General features: G+C 43.2%; 1 protein-coding gene across 2 annotated transcripts in view; it reads right to left on the reverse strand.

Moving 5' to 3' along the window:
- The window catches only part of TTC28 (tetratricopeptide repeat domain 28), a 616,338-nt gene that overhangs the window by 185,239 nt on the left and 413,932 nt on the right, over positions 1–17,167 (reverse strand). For both annotated transcript variants that reach the window (XM_073582693.1, XM_073582692.1), the window contains exons 9-11: positions 13,354–13,483; positions 10,642–10,860; positions 9,478–9,643 (exon numbers count right to left, since the gene is read on the reverse strand). In XM_073582693.1, coding sequence (XP_073438794.1) covers positions 9,478–9,643; positions 10,642–10,860; positions 13,354–13,483 — 515 coding nt within the window. The remainder of the gene's footprint in view (positions 1–9,477; positions 9,644–10,641; positions 10,861–13,353; positions 13,484–17,167) is intronic.

Below are 17,167 nucleotides of genomic sequence, written 5' to 3' on the forward strand. Positions count from 1 at the left end.
ATAGTCTACCTCTGGTTTCTACTTTGGCATTGCTTCAAGTGAGCAGAAAAGAAAGGATTGTAGAGGGAGAGGAAGTTTTTGATTTCTTTCAAAAATGGGATTTTCAATTGATTCATGGCCTAAGAAATCAAAACCTAATGCACTGTAAACATAAGAAATGGGAGAAAACAGCAGAAATTGAATACGGATTGTGACAAGTATCAAAAACTTCAATTGCTAGCGAGTTTTAGAACAGGCATTCATAAAAAAAAGGACTGGGATGACCAACATAAAGAAACTAAACTGGAGCGCGTGGATGGGGGATGTCAGGATCATCTGCTCAAAACAAGAAATGCCATTACTGGTACACCAGGAATGAATTATTGGAGTGGTAAGGAATTATATATTTTGGGTAGAGTTACCTGTTGTTTACAACATAAAGTAATTGCTGCTCACCTTTCCTGGCTCGCCATATATCAGTCCCAGTGACCAGCTCCCTCTGCTCAGGTGCACATCGGGCTACCATGCTAACCTCTGTAGGGGCCCTGTGTTGTCATGAACATAGGCCTTTTCGCCTCTCTCAGCATGCTGCGTGAGTATTCGGATAGTCTGGCAGAAACTGCTACCTGTGATATAAGTTTTTCTGCTGACTAACCCAGCTCTGCCTCACCACTGGTCTCTGCTACCTCTAACCTCAATGTTACTCCTGAAATAACAAGCTCTGTTATACAGTTTGCATACTCGGTTCTGCTGTTCCAATGTGCCTGTCTGTATACTTCTAACATCAAGTATGTCTCTGACCAACCGAGCTCTACGTAAACATTGGGCTCTGCTACCTCTAACGTCAAGTGTGTCTCCTGAAAAGAAAAATAAGCTCAACTATACAGCTGCTAACCCTATACTGAAGTGTGTCACCTTACAAAACTAGCTCTGCTACATCATTGTGCTCTAGTACAGCAGATCTTAAAAGTATCAGCAGACAAAACCAACTTTGGCACAACCATTCAGCATTGCTGTTACAAAGTGCTTGTGTACATACTCGGTTCTGCTGTTCCAATGTTCCTGTTTGTATTCTCGGCTCTGCTGTTTCCGGCCTGTAAATTCATCTCAGCCTTCCTTGACCAAAGTATCATTCGGTATAATCAACTCCAGTGTCGGATTGGGGTGGCAAGGGCCCACCAGTAACATTGACTTTGGGGACCCACTTTTCACCTGCATACAAATATTACCTTACCTACAGTATATCTCTATATAACAAAAAACTGGGTAGTTTGGTTACTGAATGATGAGATGTTGCTTTTTCTGTACAGAGTGAATCAAGTGAATTATGCCAAGTACTGCCCATACAGTGGGGTGGGGGTCCAGATCTGCACTACCCTACAGGCCAGTCCGAGCCAGATCAGCTCTGCTGTTCCACGTTTAAGATTTTGAACCTCACTGCAATAATACCTTTTATCCATGCTATATATCCAGACATACAGCTTAGAGAATCCACTTCACCAACGAGTAATCCCAAATATAACTTAAAACTTATATATCAATGTCTACGGTCAGCCATATTAAACATGGCCAAAACTTAAAAGTGGATAATTTATAATTGTATTTTTGCACACTCTGCGACATTTCTTTGGTAAAGTGCCTAAGCCAAATTGACCAGTGTTTTTTGTCATTTTTTACATAACTTTTAGTGCCCACACCAAAACATAAAAATTATGACAAAATTGTACGTGGTTAAAATTTTGGCATAAACTCAGTCTCCGCAAGATAAAGTCACCCATACAACGTATAGGACGCAGTGATTCCGCACAGTTCAATGAACACATGCATGCGGAATCACCGGTGTTCAAAAGACGGCAGCGCTTTGGCCGCAGCGAACATGTGCTGCGTTCAAAGTGCTGCTGGATACTGACCGTGGAAACACCCTTAGAGGAGCATAATGTAGGGGCAGAGACCTCAATTCCAGCGATGTGTCACTTGCTGTGCTACATGCTGGAATTTTGATAAAATCACTGCTTTCAAGCCACATCACCCAACTGACAGCTTTCTTTTTACACTGTCCATAGGCAGAATGCTGCTATCCGTGGTGGAGATGGACAAATAAGGAGCTCATGAATATGGAGGACTACCTGGCAGCAGGTTTACTAGACCTCTATTGATTATCTAGTAATAATCTTTTGTTGACAAAACAGTGATTTTATCAAAACTACATCAAGTAGCCCCATAAGTGATACATCACTGGAATCAGGGTCTCTGTCTTTATATCAAGTTTCTCTCAGATTAGGTGGAAAAGACCTGGTGACATATTGCTTTAAGTTACAACATTTATTCAACATGATACTGTCTTGTAAAGTGCTGTAGAATTATTGGCGCTATATAAGTGTGTAAAATAAATAAATAAAATAAATAAAACATTTGAGTGGCGGAGTTGAAATGAGAGCACTGAAGATTTGGCAAAAATTATGATATTTTTCTTATAAATCTAAGTCAAAATATATAAGAAATATAGTGTTTTTGAGCTTCATTGAGTCTACCTTACAACATTTTGAAAATCTGTTCCCTGAATTACGGTTCCTCCCATAATGATAATTATACCAGCGCTCACAACTTTGCCCGCACACAGAATGTATCTGTTGGTGGTACCTGCTTTACAAGGAACTTATTTAAATAATATTGAAATAATTCTAAAAAGAGTGTTTATACTGTAAATCTTTTTGCATATAACTTTCACTTTCGGTACTTTTAGATATTTTTTGATCCAAATTCTTCAAAATGGCAAACGTGGCTTATTAGTTTTGTGAAAAATCAAAAATTCTCTTTATTTAACCCTTTTTACGACTTTTGAGCACAAAAAGTTGCATGTTTCACTAAAATTTTGCAAAATTTGCTGCATTTATAGCGTCACTAGAGAAGACTGGAGTACATTAGAGAGAAAAAAAAGGGACTTTTTTGTCGCAATTAGTGAATTAGCCAAATACATCTGGAAACCCCATGAGACCCCCTGCCGAGCACACACACAATGATGACTCAAAAGTTATGTGATCACATACTGTATAAAATAAAATATGAAAAAAGGCGCACAATAAAAAGGAATAAGGTGCAAGTAAAAAAATAGGCAAAAAGCATCAAAATATCAAGAAAATATGATGCAATAGTGAATTTGGCCTTTAGGGCTTTAATAAATTCTAGTGAAGAACGAAATGCACAAAGCGCTCAGTACTAGAATCGAGCACGATGGACACAAGAAAAGTTGGCTTCTATGAAACATGATAGAACATGCTTTGAAATGTAGGTTTTGCTTTGCTCCAGTTGAGCCGGTGCCCCAAGCTCTCATTGAAGTTGACGGAAGATGTAAGGCCAAGATCATACAAATTCATACGAGCACATTTCAATGTCCGTATACGGACCACAATGCCCGGTCTGGTGATGGGTCTCCTGACCCGAACTTACAGCATGTGTGTCTATGAGGTTGTAATTTCAGGTCAGGAGACCCGCGGTTAGTCTGGGCATACGGACAGTGAAATACGCTACTATGAACCTGGCCCCAAAAGAAACAACTTTACATTACCTTTTATTTAATTGAGAACAAATATAAAGACATATAAAAAAATTAACTGGTGGAGAAACGTTGAGCCAATGGACCGATGTCTTTTTTCTACTTGTGTAACTAAGTAATTACATCACATACGGTATATTTGAAGCTATAGTTAACGAAGACGCTTTTCCGCTTTCTAAATGAAACCAGCAATGTAAACAATGGAGTAGTCATTCATTTTATAAGAATACATCTCCAATGACGTAAACCAGATCTACAGTATTAATAAGATTGCTATTGCAAAGTGATCCTTCTTTGTTTCATGATCTGTAATTGATCTAGGTACGGATGACTCTAATTGTCTTGTACTATTAGCTGTACTGTGGGTTATTGTGCCCCAGACCCCCACATGGAATATGGCTCCCTGCTGACGGCAATATGTATCCAGTCTGCGTCTAGCCGACACATTGTATGGGAATCTGGTGCAGTCCTGACAACATTAAAAATGGAAATCAGCAGTACCAGGGACTTGGATCGTGACAAGCACCACATGTTCGCGCCTCGGAAAATGACAACACCTTCTCTTTCATAATGACAAAGCGGTTTTTACTTTGAAGCAAACGGAAAGGAAGAACAATAAAAAAAACAGTAATCTAGAGGAAGCACCAGTAGCCTGTGATCCTGCCGAAATGTGCGAGTGGCGTGGGACGACAGTGGAAGCGCAGGACGGGTGTCATTAAATATAATGGTGCTTGTGTGCAAAGTGCTTTTGTCAGAGGTCTCTTTCAGATCCATGGATATCTCTCTCCCTGATAAAAATCCCCTGGAGGTAGAGCTCACATAGAAGATGTACCGGCTGTCAGGCTCAAACAGCAAATTATGCAGTTTTTACTGACTTCCCCTGCCTGCTGACTGCTTGCCAAATATATTTTGTTTCTGTTTACATTATAAAAGGCCTCATCCTGCACTTTGTATTGATGCTGTTGACTTGAAACGGGTTCATTCTGAATTCAGTGGTATTATGGGCTGGAAAACGAGCCGGGCTGAGGACTATTAAAGGGAAGATGAGATTTCCTCCCTGATGAGCCAGCACTTTGCATTCTCTAGTTTCCCAGTACATCAGTCACACTTTTCTTCATGTACTAAAAACTCAAATAATTAGATACAATCAACTTAAAATTTTAGGATCGGTAAGAAATTATATTCTGTAGTTTTACTATATTTATTGCTAGACTGCAGAATTCTGTAATCCTTACATACACTCCTTAACACTGCAATGGTAACATCAAGAAGGAAAAGTCATGGAACACATGCAATTACACACATTGGCTGCTATCAATGAGGTTATTAATGGATGGCTGCGTAATGTTCCACCATAGTATATGCACTTGGGTACGTAAATCATCAATATCCACTGCTGACACCTTCCTTTACAATGGCCGAGCTGTTAGTGCATCTGGAATGTAGACTATAGGCCAGTGATGGCAAACCTATAGCACGCGTGCCAGAGAGGGCACGCAGAGTCCTCTCAGCCAGCATGCGGTCTCGCCTCATTGATCCGGAGCTGCAGCTTCCTGCTTCTCACACATTGAGCAGCGCGGCCGCGGAGCTGAATGATGATGTCATCCAGCCGCAGCAGCACCTCTCAATGTGTGAGAGGAAGTGAGAGCAGATGAATCTGCTGACGCGCAGAGAGGTGAGTTTGGCCGCTGTGGTGTGTGTGTGAATGTGGCGGTGAGTGTGGCCGCAGTGGTGTGTGTGGTGTGGTGTGTGTTTGTCAATGATGTGGAGAGGGCCAAAGATGGGAGTGATGGGGAGAGGGCCATTGATGGGGAGAGGGCCAGTGATGGGGGATGGCCAGTGACGAGGAGATGGTCAATGATGAGGGGTGATGGGGAAAGGACCAGTGATGGGGAGAGGGCCAATGATGGGAGTGATGGGGAGAGGGACAATGATGGGGTGACGGGGAGGAGGAAATGATGGAGGTGGTGGAATGGGCAATTTCTACATGAAGGAGATCATGATGGGGCATATTTCTACATGAAGGGGATCATGATGGGGCATATTTCTGCATGAAGGGGATCATGATGGGGCATATTTTTACATGAAGGGGATCATGATGGGGCATATTTCTACATGAAGGGGATCATGATGGGGCATATTTCTACATGAAGGGGATCATGATGGGGCATATTTCTACATGAAGGGGATCATGATGGGGCATATTTCTACATGAAGGGGATCATGATGGGGCAGTTCTGCATGAAAGGGATCATGATGGGGCATATTTCTGCATGACAGGGATCATAATGGGGCATATTTCTGCATGAAGGGGATCATGATGGGGCATATTTCTACATGATGGGGATCATGATGGGGCATTTCTGCATGAAAGGGATCATGATGGGGCACATTTCTGCATGACGGGGATCATGATGGGGCATATTTCTGCATGAAGGGGATCATGATGGGGCATATTTCTACATGATGGGGATCAGGATGAGGCATTTTTGCATGAAGGGGATCATGATGGGGCATATTTCTGCATGAAGGGGATCATGATGGGGAATAGTTCTGCATGAAGAGGATCATGATGGGGCTTTTCTACCTGAAGGGGATCATGATGGGGAATATTTCTGCATGAAGGGGATCATGATGGGGCACATTTCTGCATGACGCCGATCATGATGGGGCATATTTCTGCATGAAGGGGATCATGATGAGGCATGTTTATGCATGAAGGGGATCATGATAGGGCATTTCTACATGAAGGTGATCAAGATGGGGAATATTTCTGCATGAAGGGGATCATGATGGGGAATATTTCTGCATGAAGGGGATCATGATGGGGCATATTTCTGCATGAAGGGGATCATGATGGGGCATATTTCTGCATGAAGGGGATCATGATGGGGAATAGTTCTGCATGAAGAGGATCATGATGGGGCTTTTCTACCTGAAGGGGATCATGATGGGGCATATTTCTGCATGAAGGGGATCATGATGGGGCATATTTCTGCATGAAAGGGATCATGATGGGGCATATTTCTGCATGAAGGGGATCATGGTGGGGCATATTTCTACATGAAGGGGATAATGATGGGGCATTTGGCACGTGTTGGCACTTCGTCATAAATAATTGGGTTTTAGGTTGCAGTTTGGGCACGCGTTCTCAGAAAGGTTCACCATCACTGCTATAGGCTATAGGTTGAACTCAGTGTACTTAAGTCTACCTTCAACCTTACAAAAACCTGAAAACTAAAAAATAAATAAAACTATGAGAGGTCCGGCTACCATACATTAAGCCAAACTAAAAAATAACCCCTTTGCAACTGCAGACCAAAGATGTCCCAGATGTGTTCAATCGGGACAAGTAAGCAGACACTACTGGCCACAGTAGCACATTTAAGCTACCACACAAGCTGCTCACAGTAGCACAAACAACATCCAGCCCAGCACTCTTGTGCTGTAAAATGTTTACTGGAAAACTTTGGATAAATGACCATGACACTAGTTCTACAACTAAATCAATTTAATGTCGATCTGTCAGTGCACTTGGAAAGTAGACTAGAGGGGTCCGGTTACCGTACATTATGCCAAACTATAGTATAATCCTGGGAATAGGACAGGTGTGATGGTTTCTTCACAAAGGCCTCTTCATGGTGTTGCCCACATAGCCACCAGACCAACCTCATTGCATCCAAGTCAAAAACTATCATCTCAAGACTCATTGAAGAGGATAGACCTCCATTCTGGTCACCATTGCTGTCTTGCGCTGCATCATGACAACGTTTGGCTCTTAGCCCAATGCTTTCTGATGGTTTGTGGAGACATTGTTTGACACTTTAGGCTTGGTATTTGATGTCCAATTTCAATTGTATTACAAAATTGATCACCGCAAACTATTCTGCTAATCTGAAGAATATTATAATGCTGCTGCAGTGCAGTAGAGCGCAACCTCCACTAGGGGGTGCTGGTGAGGGAAGAGAGGTTGCACACACAGCATAGCATCACTAAGCAGCAGCACAGGCACCACCAGGTGGCGAAAGAGTGGTCAGACGAGCCGAGTCAGAAACAGTCAGGAAAAACAGGACCAGAGGAAAAAGCAATACATGTGGTAAAATACAAGCCAGAAGTCAGAGCCAGACGGAGCAGAGATTACAGAGACGTGAGACAGTCAGAAGACAGACCTGGTCACATACCAAAAGGTTCAAGCACAGGGAACGAACACTAAGACAGGCAGGGTGGCAGGAAAGGGAAGTCAGGGGATCACAGTAAACGGGCAGAGGACAAAACACTGTATCAAGGGGTCAGCTGCTCTAGCCTGGGAGCATGAACTATCACTGATGTTGGTCTGCAGGCCACAGCAGACTGAAATAGCCACACAGAACCCAAAACGAGTCAGAGAAGGTTAACCGCCGCACGACCAGACCGGGGAGAGAATAACAAGAAACAAACCCCGGCCTGGATCATGACAATTATTATGTGCATAGGTTTTGCATTTCTGCACCTCTTGCTGTCATTACAGTTTGTCATTGTTCTCCAAACCACCGGGACACCGAATGTTGAACAGTGCTGACATTTCGGCCTGCAGGCATTGCGATCAGCTGGAGTGACTCAGTGACAATAACTAGAGTATCCACAAACAGGAGGCATTACTCAATCACCCCACAAGACATCCAATTTTTGGTAAATATACAAAACTATACAAAAATGTCCATAAAATGTATACCTTAACTGAAAACATACCCCCACTACCACCAAAAAGATAGTTGATTACAAACTGAGCAACACTATGACTTCTAGGCTTGGAGCTAGTGTTGGCAAGTATATTAACCAGTAGTTAACTATAGTCTACCTCCTGTATTTCACCTTTAACTAGAGATTCTTGAAGATTCCTAAAGCTTCCTGGATAAAATTAAAAGAACTGTTCAGAATGAGGAAGTGATTATTTTACTGACAAACAACCCCTTTAATTGACAGCAATATGAGCAAGCTCAGGTCACTGCTGCTAGAGGAAGATGTTGGCTGTGTGTAAAAGCTAGCTTCTCCAGGTAAGGCTCAGCTCCTGAGACCACTCCATACCGTGGCACCCGACAAGTCAGAATGAATTAACCCCTATTCTGTATAATTCAACACCACCATCATATACTGTACCATCATCATGTTTGATTAACTATCTAAGGTAACATTGTGTGTTACAATCTGTAATATTCACTGTAATAAATTTCTACAGCACTAGCCAGGAAACATCTCTATTACACGAAAATAGGAGACACCTCAGATTTATTTGCTGTCAAATTTACAATGGGTTGTGTATAATTACACAGGTTGATAAGAGACTTTTGTCATATTCTGCAGTGAGTCCCTCTGAGATTACACTATTGTGTGCAAAATATACAGAACATTAGTTAATAAATGGTAGCAACAACTCTTTTCTATATTCAGAATGTAGGCTCTGTTGTAACCTAGCTGTCTATGGCAATGAAAAAGCCATTATCAAATAAGAGCTTCAGCCAATGACCTGTAAGCAGCACCTCAAGATTGGACAATGGTTATGCCACCTACCCAGTTTATTCATGACATTTTTTTATAAACCAGTGAGAAGAATACTTCAGCTACCAGTTATCACATACTGGAAAAGCAATAAAAGCTGTTACTTGGCTGGTGGCTGCACACAACATCTCCACATCTGCTTGCATTCATTTTTATATTTCAAGAATATTATCCTGCACGACTATGATACATTATGAACAGTGAAAAATGTTACAAAGTAGAGTGTAACTGCACAAGTAACAGGCTCACAAGGAGCATGGGGGAAGCAGCTACAAATCCATCTAAGGACACATCTGCATGGAGTTTGTATACCTTATTCTCCTTTTGTTGGTGCAGGTTTCCACCCAGCTCATATTTTATGCTCCCAGGGAACAAACACAATACAGAAGTAACAGTAGTATACAACTAACCGTGTGTAGTAGGAGTCCACACCGAGGCTTTCCCGGACATTTGCGATGTGCTGTTCTAGAACAGAACTGTTTGACCCTTGAAAACTCAAACTTCCAGACTCTGTGAAATCGCCGGTGTGTTCTAGAGTTGTGTCTCCCAAATAGTATTCATGAAACTTTAATATTCCTAAAACAAAGTAACAAAATACCAAATGTTGTTAGATTTTCTGACATACTAAACTTACCAAAATGCAAAATGAATGAACAAAAGAGAACTCTATATCAAATCAACATTCAGTGTGACGACCCTTTGCCTCCAAAATAGCATCAATTCTTCTGGGCACACTTGGATGAAGTCAGGGATTTTTTAGGATTATAATCAGGTGTATGAGTAACGAATTATGTCTAGCAGGAGATAAGGATCATTATTTTCATCAACTGAAAGAGAAACAGCTGTATAAAAGGCTTTTAAAACATGGGTGAGAAACAGCCAAACTCTGTGTAAATTAAGGTTGCAAAAGACAGTTTTAGGTCACAGGTCGTTCCTAAACATGAAGCCAAAGTCAGCAAGAACTGTCTTCAGCATAAAGAGGAATAAGGAGTCCCGGAAGCCATGATATGGCCCCACAGGGTCATCACCTCACTTTTATTGAGTGCATCTATCTTGGATTTCATGATGAAGAATTTGTCTATGATTATGTCCACAGAAGATATGTGGTTAGTTCTCCAAGATGTTTGGAACAACCTCCCAGCCACGTTCCTTCAAAAACTGTGTACAAGTGTACCTAGATGAACTGATGTTGTTTTAGAGGCCATAGTTGGTCACACCAAACACTGATGTGATTTACAGTAGATTTCTCTTTTGTTAATTCACTTTACATTTACCTAATATATAAAAGAAAACGTTTAACATTTCTGTTTTAAAAAGTATGTCCGGGCATTTTCATCCTGGTAAGAATGGATCAGCAGTATCAATGGGACTGCCGGCAGAAGTCGAGCATGCGCACTGCTGCTCCATAGTAACAAGCATAAAAGTGCTCCATTCTGTTATTCGGTGGTGCTTCCAATGGTTGGACTCATACCGAACTATAAGTTACCACCTATACAGTGGATAGGTGATATCTTCTTTTCACTAAACATCTCCATCAATTAAAAAAAAAAAATAAAGTTAGTTCATTCACTTACCAGATCCAGGAGCAAGAAGCCAGCTGTAGAGATAGCCCGCGGCCAATGAATAGTAGAGCACCAGGCCTCTTTGGCTATTTACAGTCTCTAAAATTTGATCAATGGTCACCGGTGTATAAGGATCAGATTCTTGCTGCCCAGTTTGCCGTTCAACAAGTAGATCCGCAAAAGCCCGCGTCCTTCCTCTTTCCGCAACTGCTAAAGCCTCATCATGATGTCCTAAAATACATATTAAACATTTATTATGCAACCTGACAGCAATAATGCATTAATACGTCTCTTCCGTGCTCTTCAATGTTATGTCACATGGCGCATTTTTATCATAGTAAAGATGTGAAAACCATATACGATCCCGTAGCAGAGTGGTATCAAGTACCTGCAAGCTGTAAAGTATTCCGGTGAAATGTTTACCACCTACATCCCAGTAATGTGTCTGCTAGTAATTATGGCTCATGGTGACTTTCTATTAGCACATGTCTCTTAGTGGCTCATGATGAAGGATTTCGCCCTATACTGATTAAATCTGCACCGCTCTGCATTTACCGTATGTACAGTACTTTACATTTCTTTTTCTATAGATTTCCATAATTGCCATAGTTAAATCTAAGCCATGTTTTAGTAATGCAACAGTTCACTAAATGCTAAATTTTGCATGAATAGAGTTGTCAGGAATATTTCCACCTTTCGTGCATACTTTCTGAGAACAACAATTTCTACAAATAAGTAAAAAATGGTAGAAAATAGCCAATCTATGTAAGCTGCATGTATCTGGGGGGGCAATAAAATAATTAATTCTTGGAGGATTTGGTCCTCCTACTTTTTTATATTTTATTGTCCATGGTTGCACAGGATCTCAAAAGAAAGCTCACATTACTAGCAGTTATCTTTACTAGTCTACAAGTCCCGCCGACTATGGGTCTCATGACCCGAACTAGCAGCATCACAGGCATAGAAGATACTTTAAGTTTGAGGCATGAGACCAGGGGCGTAACTACCACGGTCGCAGAAGTCGCCACTGCGACCGAGCCCAGGGGGAGTCAGGGGCCCGGCAGGCATATCTCCCAATCGTCCCGATTCTCACGGGACAGTCTCATTTTTGACCCCCCCCACCCGCGTCCTGCACTGCACTGAGCCGCCACGCCCCCCATGCATGCCATCCTCACCCTCCCGCAGAGACCCACCGCACTGACAGCAGCCCGTCGCTAGGCTGTTTTCTCAAATGTGCGCACAGGACCTGTGATGAGGTCACAGGTGAGGAGTCAGGGGTCGACACATGATCAGGGACTTCTGTGTCTGCAGGACTCTGCTGTGCTGGTTGTCATGGTGCTGGATGAGGTAAAGTTTATGTGTGGGGTCAGGTAGGGTTTACCTTGTGGTTGTAGCAGAGCTGTGTGTGTAGAATTTTGGACGGAGCGGAGCCGTGTGTACGAAGTTTACAGAGCACAGACGTGTGTGTACGAGGTGTACGGAGCAGAGCCGTGTGTGTACAAGGTGTACGGAGCGGAGCCGCATGTGTACGAGGTGTACGGAGCGGAGCCGTGTGTGTACGAGATGTACGGAGCAGAGCCGCGTGTGTACGAGATGTACAGAGCAGAGCCGCGTGTGTACGAGGTGTACAGAGCGGAGCCGCGTGTGTACGAGGTGTACGGAGCCGCGTTTGTACAAGGTGTATGGAGCAGAGAAGTGCGTGTATTTTGGCATGAGCGGGGCCCATTTGAAGGTTAGCACCGGGGCCCATAACTTTGTAGTTACGCCACTGCATGAGACCCATAGTTGGCCAGACTTGTGGCCATAATAAGGATCAGAAATGAAGCAGCTATACAGTAGGGAACATGATCAAATAAAAAATAATCAATAGTTACCAACTAAATTCCTCGCTGCTCCAGTGAAGACAGGACAATGTTCCCAACCGGTCTCAGTATACTTTGCTGCAGCGATTTTCAGGAGTGGGGAATTTTTTTTCTGTTAAGGGAAATTTGGATATTTATACCATCCTTCGGGGGCCGTACAAATTGAGCACTAACTTTGCCCATAAAGTATGTCCTGACGCTGGCGTCAGGAAGTAATGCTTCACTGTACGCGTCTCAGCGTGAAGGCTGCGTGCCCATACTCGCAGAAAAAGAAGACACTAACAGGCTGGTGACCATCAAAACACAGCGGCCAGTCCAAGCACTGCGGTCCCTGGGAATCTAACCGGGGGGGGCCCGATAAAAGGTCGTCGTGGTCCGTAAATAGTCCCAACCCTGGATTAGATGATCGCTGATGGTTGAATATATTGCAAGATGCTGCTAAGGCAATTGATTGGCTGTGGCAGTCATGTGGAAGTCCGTGATGTCGTAACTGCACCAAAGTAAACAAAGACCGTCGGGAACCACAGGAGCAACTACACTGGAACAGCAACAGATTTAACAGGTGATTAATGGTTATTTCCCCATCATAGCATTTTTAACTCTTATCTGGGGTTGAGATTATTGCACATTTAGGTCAGCGGATGTTCAATTGATTATTTTCACAATTTTTTTTGAAGATCATTCTGTCATTGTGATTAAAGGGAGAGAAATGTTGTCTGTTGTTGGTGTATTTGCCATGGAGAGAAGATAAATCCTTCTGTGATGATGTACAGACAGCAGTGCATTATTTGTGTGTGACAGGTCCCTGTAAGAGCCATGACAACAGTCCAGGTCTGTGACTGAGGAATGCCGTTATTCTTACCGAGACTGATGAGCACCCGCTGCAGAGCCTGGTATGAGGACGTTTGCAGATCAAAGAGGGAGAGCTTGTAGTCGGTGCTGAGCTGCGCCTCACGCCGTATTGTTTCAAATAACGCTGAGGCTCGGTAAAGCTGAAACCAGAGAGAACACTTTGCTCATTAAATATCTGACAACCTGTCTTGAAATGTGAGCGTCCTAAGGGGACTGATGCTATTTTGGTCATTTCATACTATTGTAATTAAACTAGAATTATGCCAGCCCGTCTGAAGGAAGAGCAGATGCTGTGGTATATTTATTTACAGTGTGTGGTGTGTTTTCATTTATGGATATTGATTATGCTACGATTCTGAAACATGAGCCAACTGCGGCACAACCAAGCATGATAGACGAGACATATATTCATTTATTTATGAAAAGGTGCAGGAGAAAATCTAAATATAATCCAGACAAACAAAAAACTGTATAATAATTTGATTTCACAAAAAAAAAAAACAAATTAAAAACTCCTAGCAAAAATACAGCACCACTTTATGATTATGGTTTTCTTGAACTACAGTACTGACAATCTGATATCTGCGGTAATTATGTAGTTAAGGAGGACCTGTCACTTGCTTTAAAAATTGAGTGAAATAACTTGTAAAAATCCCTGAGCTTCAATCGGACACTTTTTTTCTGTTTTACACTGCGTCACTCCAGAGATATTCAGATTTATGACTTTTGGAGCGCATACTGTGAAATCTCTGCTTGTAGCACAACTGGGCGTTTCTTCAGTCATCTCTGGGGGTGGGAGCTTTCACCCCTCCCTTCCACATGCTACCAATCACAGCTCCTCAATGTCTGGTACTGCTAGATGGCTAGAGGTGTGATTGGCAGCATGTGGGAGGGAGGAGTGAAAACTCAGGACACCAGAGAGAACTCTGAAGAAGTGCCCAGTTGCACAAGCTGCAATTTCACATACTACTCTCCAAAAGCAATAAATGTGAATATCTCTGCAATGGAGTGACAAAGTAGAAAATGGTAGTAAAGCAGAATCAAAGGAGCTTAGGTATTTAATTTTTTTGAACATGTGCTAAGTCCTCTTTAATGGGATTATCTAATTTTAACAGCCACACGGTGCAGAATAATCTGAAAAACTCTATACATACGTTTCAGACCGGCACAATTCAAATCTCTTGTGACCACTGCAGCAACTGATCAGCTGCAGGCTTCACAGTTTTGTTTGAGAAGAAACAGTGTTTCTTACGCTTAGACTAAACTATGAAACATTTCACGCTTTGAAATGCAAAAAGTCAAATCTGGGTCACAGGAGCACTCCCATCTATATACATTTTTATTAAATATGTTTAAATGTGCATGTAATGTAATGTGAGTATAATTAATACACTCACCTACCGCTACTTTCTCCGCCTTCCAACACCCTTCCGCTCCTCTTCTCAGTGACATCACCACAAATCAGACTTGCCGGCTCACTCTATTCTCTATGTGTCACCAGAAGCCTCTTTCACAGTGAAATACTATGGAGCCTGGTTCTGATGCTTTATAGACTTGCATTGCAAAAGTCACTTTCGGGTCACACAGAGCGCAGTGTGCCCAGCCAGTCTGCATTCAGAAGAGAAACAGAACAGTGCTGGACACCGGAGAGAGCGGTGGTAGATGAGGATAATAATACACTCACACTACATTACATACATATATGCACATATTTATTAAAAAAAATAAAGAAGGGAACCTGTCAGCAAGTATTTGCTATCTTATCTGAGAGCAGTCTGATGTAGACAAAGAGACCCTGATTCCAATGATGTATCACTCAGAGGCGTAGCTAGAGCTTTTGCCGCCCGGGGCTGTTCCCGAATTTGGCGCCCCCCCCCGGGCGGTGAATGGACTGCTCGGATGCGGGGTCTGGAAAGGAATAAAATGGCCGCGCTTGGGAGGGGGTACCGGCCTGGGCGGTTACTGGTTAGGGATGTTAATGATTAATCACACAGACATTCTGACACACTGCCTGCGACAGTGCTCCCAGGCAGCACAGACAGTAATGTGCAGGCTCAGCTCCGCCTCCTCTGCCCCTGGCCGCAGTATAAGTTACACTTACACAGGCTGCCTGCGGCTGCCTGCTGTGTGTGTGACTGTGTGACACTGACGAAGGAAGCCGCCCGCAGGGAGAGCTCAGCAGCTGACTGAGCATGGAGGGAGGCTGGGGAGAGGCAGAGCGTCCTCCTCCCAAATAGTGAGTGACCCACCTGCGCTAGCCGCTGCCAAAATCTCCTGCTATACACACAGTCTTCTCCTGTCACTGTGCCTCGGCCGCCTCCACGCTTCTCTCCCACAGCACAGAGAGGAGGAATTTCCGCTCCTGCCATGCTGCGCTGCCCCCACACACGTGCCGCCAGGGGTGGCGCCCCCCCCGGCACCCCCCTTCCTACGCCACTGGTATCACTCACATTAATAGGTACAGTGGTTCTGACACAATCAGAGTTTTTAGATTTAGCAATGCAACAGAGCTGAGGAAGCTAACTCCGCCCCCACCAGGCTCTGTATATCATCGTTTTCCTCAACATGCCACGATTTTTAGCGCAAATCAGAGGCCACCCAAACATTCAAGTCTATGGGTGCGTGGAAATCACTGGACTGCACTTGGATGATTTCCGGGGACTCACAGAATGGAGAAGTGAGAGAAATTTTGTTCTTCATCTTCTTCTCATCTGTGATACAAGTCTGTCATCCAAAAAATTCAGAGTGCAGTAAGATAACACTGGGCTCAAACACTGATCCACGTGTAATTTACATAATCGATCCAATTCTCTCGCATGAAACCCCTGCCTTATACTGACTACTATGGGGAAAGTTGCACTAACATGTAGAACCTGTCATACCTATATAATAATAACTGCCACAACATCATGTCACATCTGATAAAATAAGGATAATGGGGCCAACCTCGTTACCTCACTCTGCAATCAGCAATAGAGAGTGTAAGGGCTCATACTCATCCGCGTTTAAAAAAAATTGGATTGCCCTCTGACTAGTGTTAGTCAATGATTCTGTGTTCATCTGGGATTTTTTACTCAGCTCAGACTGGACTTACAAAAAAAATTGCAGCATGCTGCGAGTGGCCGCGTATACTGGATGAGACTCGGCAATGTAAGTCAATGGGTCGATGACAAAGTTCTCACGTAGCGAGCGCTGATGTCAGTAAGTGACCGGAGTTCATTGATTATGAACTCTAGTTACCCTACTGACGTCAGCACTCGGCACGGAAGCTGTGTTCTCACGCTCAGCTCAGTATGTCCTGGATGCCGGACTGAGAGGTCGCATTTTATATCACCGCTCAGCAATTCATCCTCCAGATGTAGCTGAATTGGGCAGGACATATGGATTATCTGTGGACAGGTGAGGATTAATTTTTTTATTTTTCTTTGGATATTAATAAATGGGAAAAAGAGGGTCGGGGAGTGTTTTGTTCAAATAAAGGACTTTTTTTTAAACTTAATCTGATGGGGTTAGTAACGGGGGTGTCTTTTAGATACCTCTAATTTACAAACCCCTGGCCTTGATGTCAGCTGATGTCAACTCCAATACCATTAACTCACTTCCCACCGCACCAGGGCAAGTGGGAAAAGCGGAGGCTAAGCGCCAGAATGGGCGCATCTAATGGATGCCCCATTTCTAGGATGGCTGAGGGCTGGTGTTATTACCTTTAGAGGGGAACAGTATCCATGGCCACTTCCTAGGCTAACAATATCAGCCCACAGCTGTCTTTTTAACTTTTGCTGGTTATTAAAAATAGGGAGGACCCTTCGTTTTACTGTGGGGGT

The sequence above is a fragment of the Dendrobates tinctorius genome, unplaced genomic scaffold (assembly GCF_039654945.1).
Source record: "Dendrobates tinctorius isolate UK_male_01 unplaced genomic scaffold, ASM3965494v1 ptg000073l, whole genome shotgun sequence".
In the NCBI taxonomy this organism is placed as follows: domain Eukaryota; kingdom Metazoa; phylum Chordata; class Amphibia; order Anura; family Dendrobatidae; genus Dendrobates; species Dendrobates tinctorius.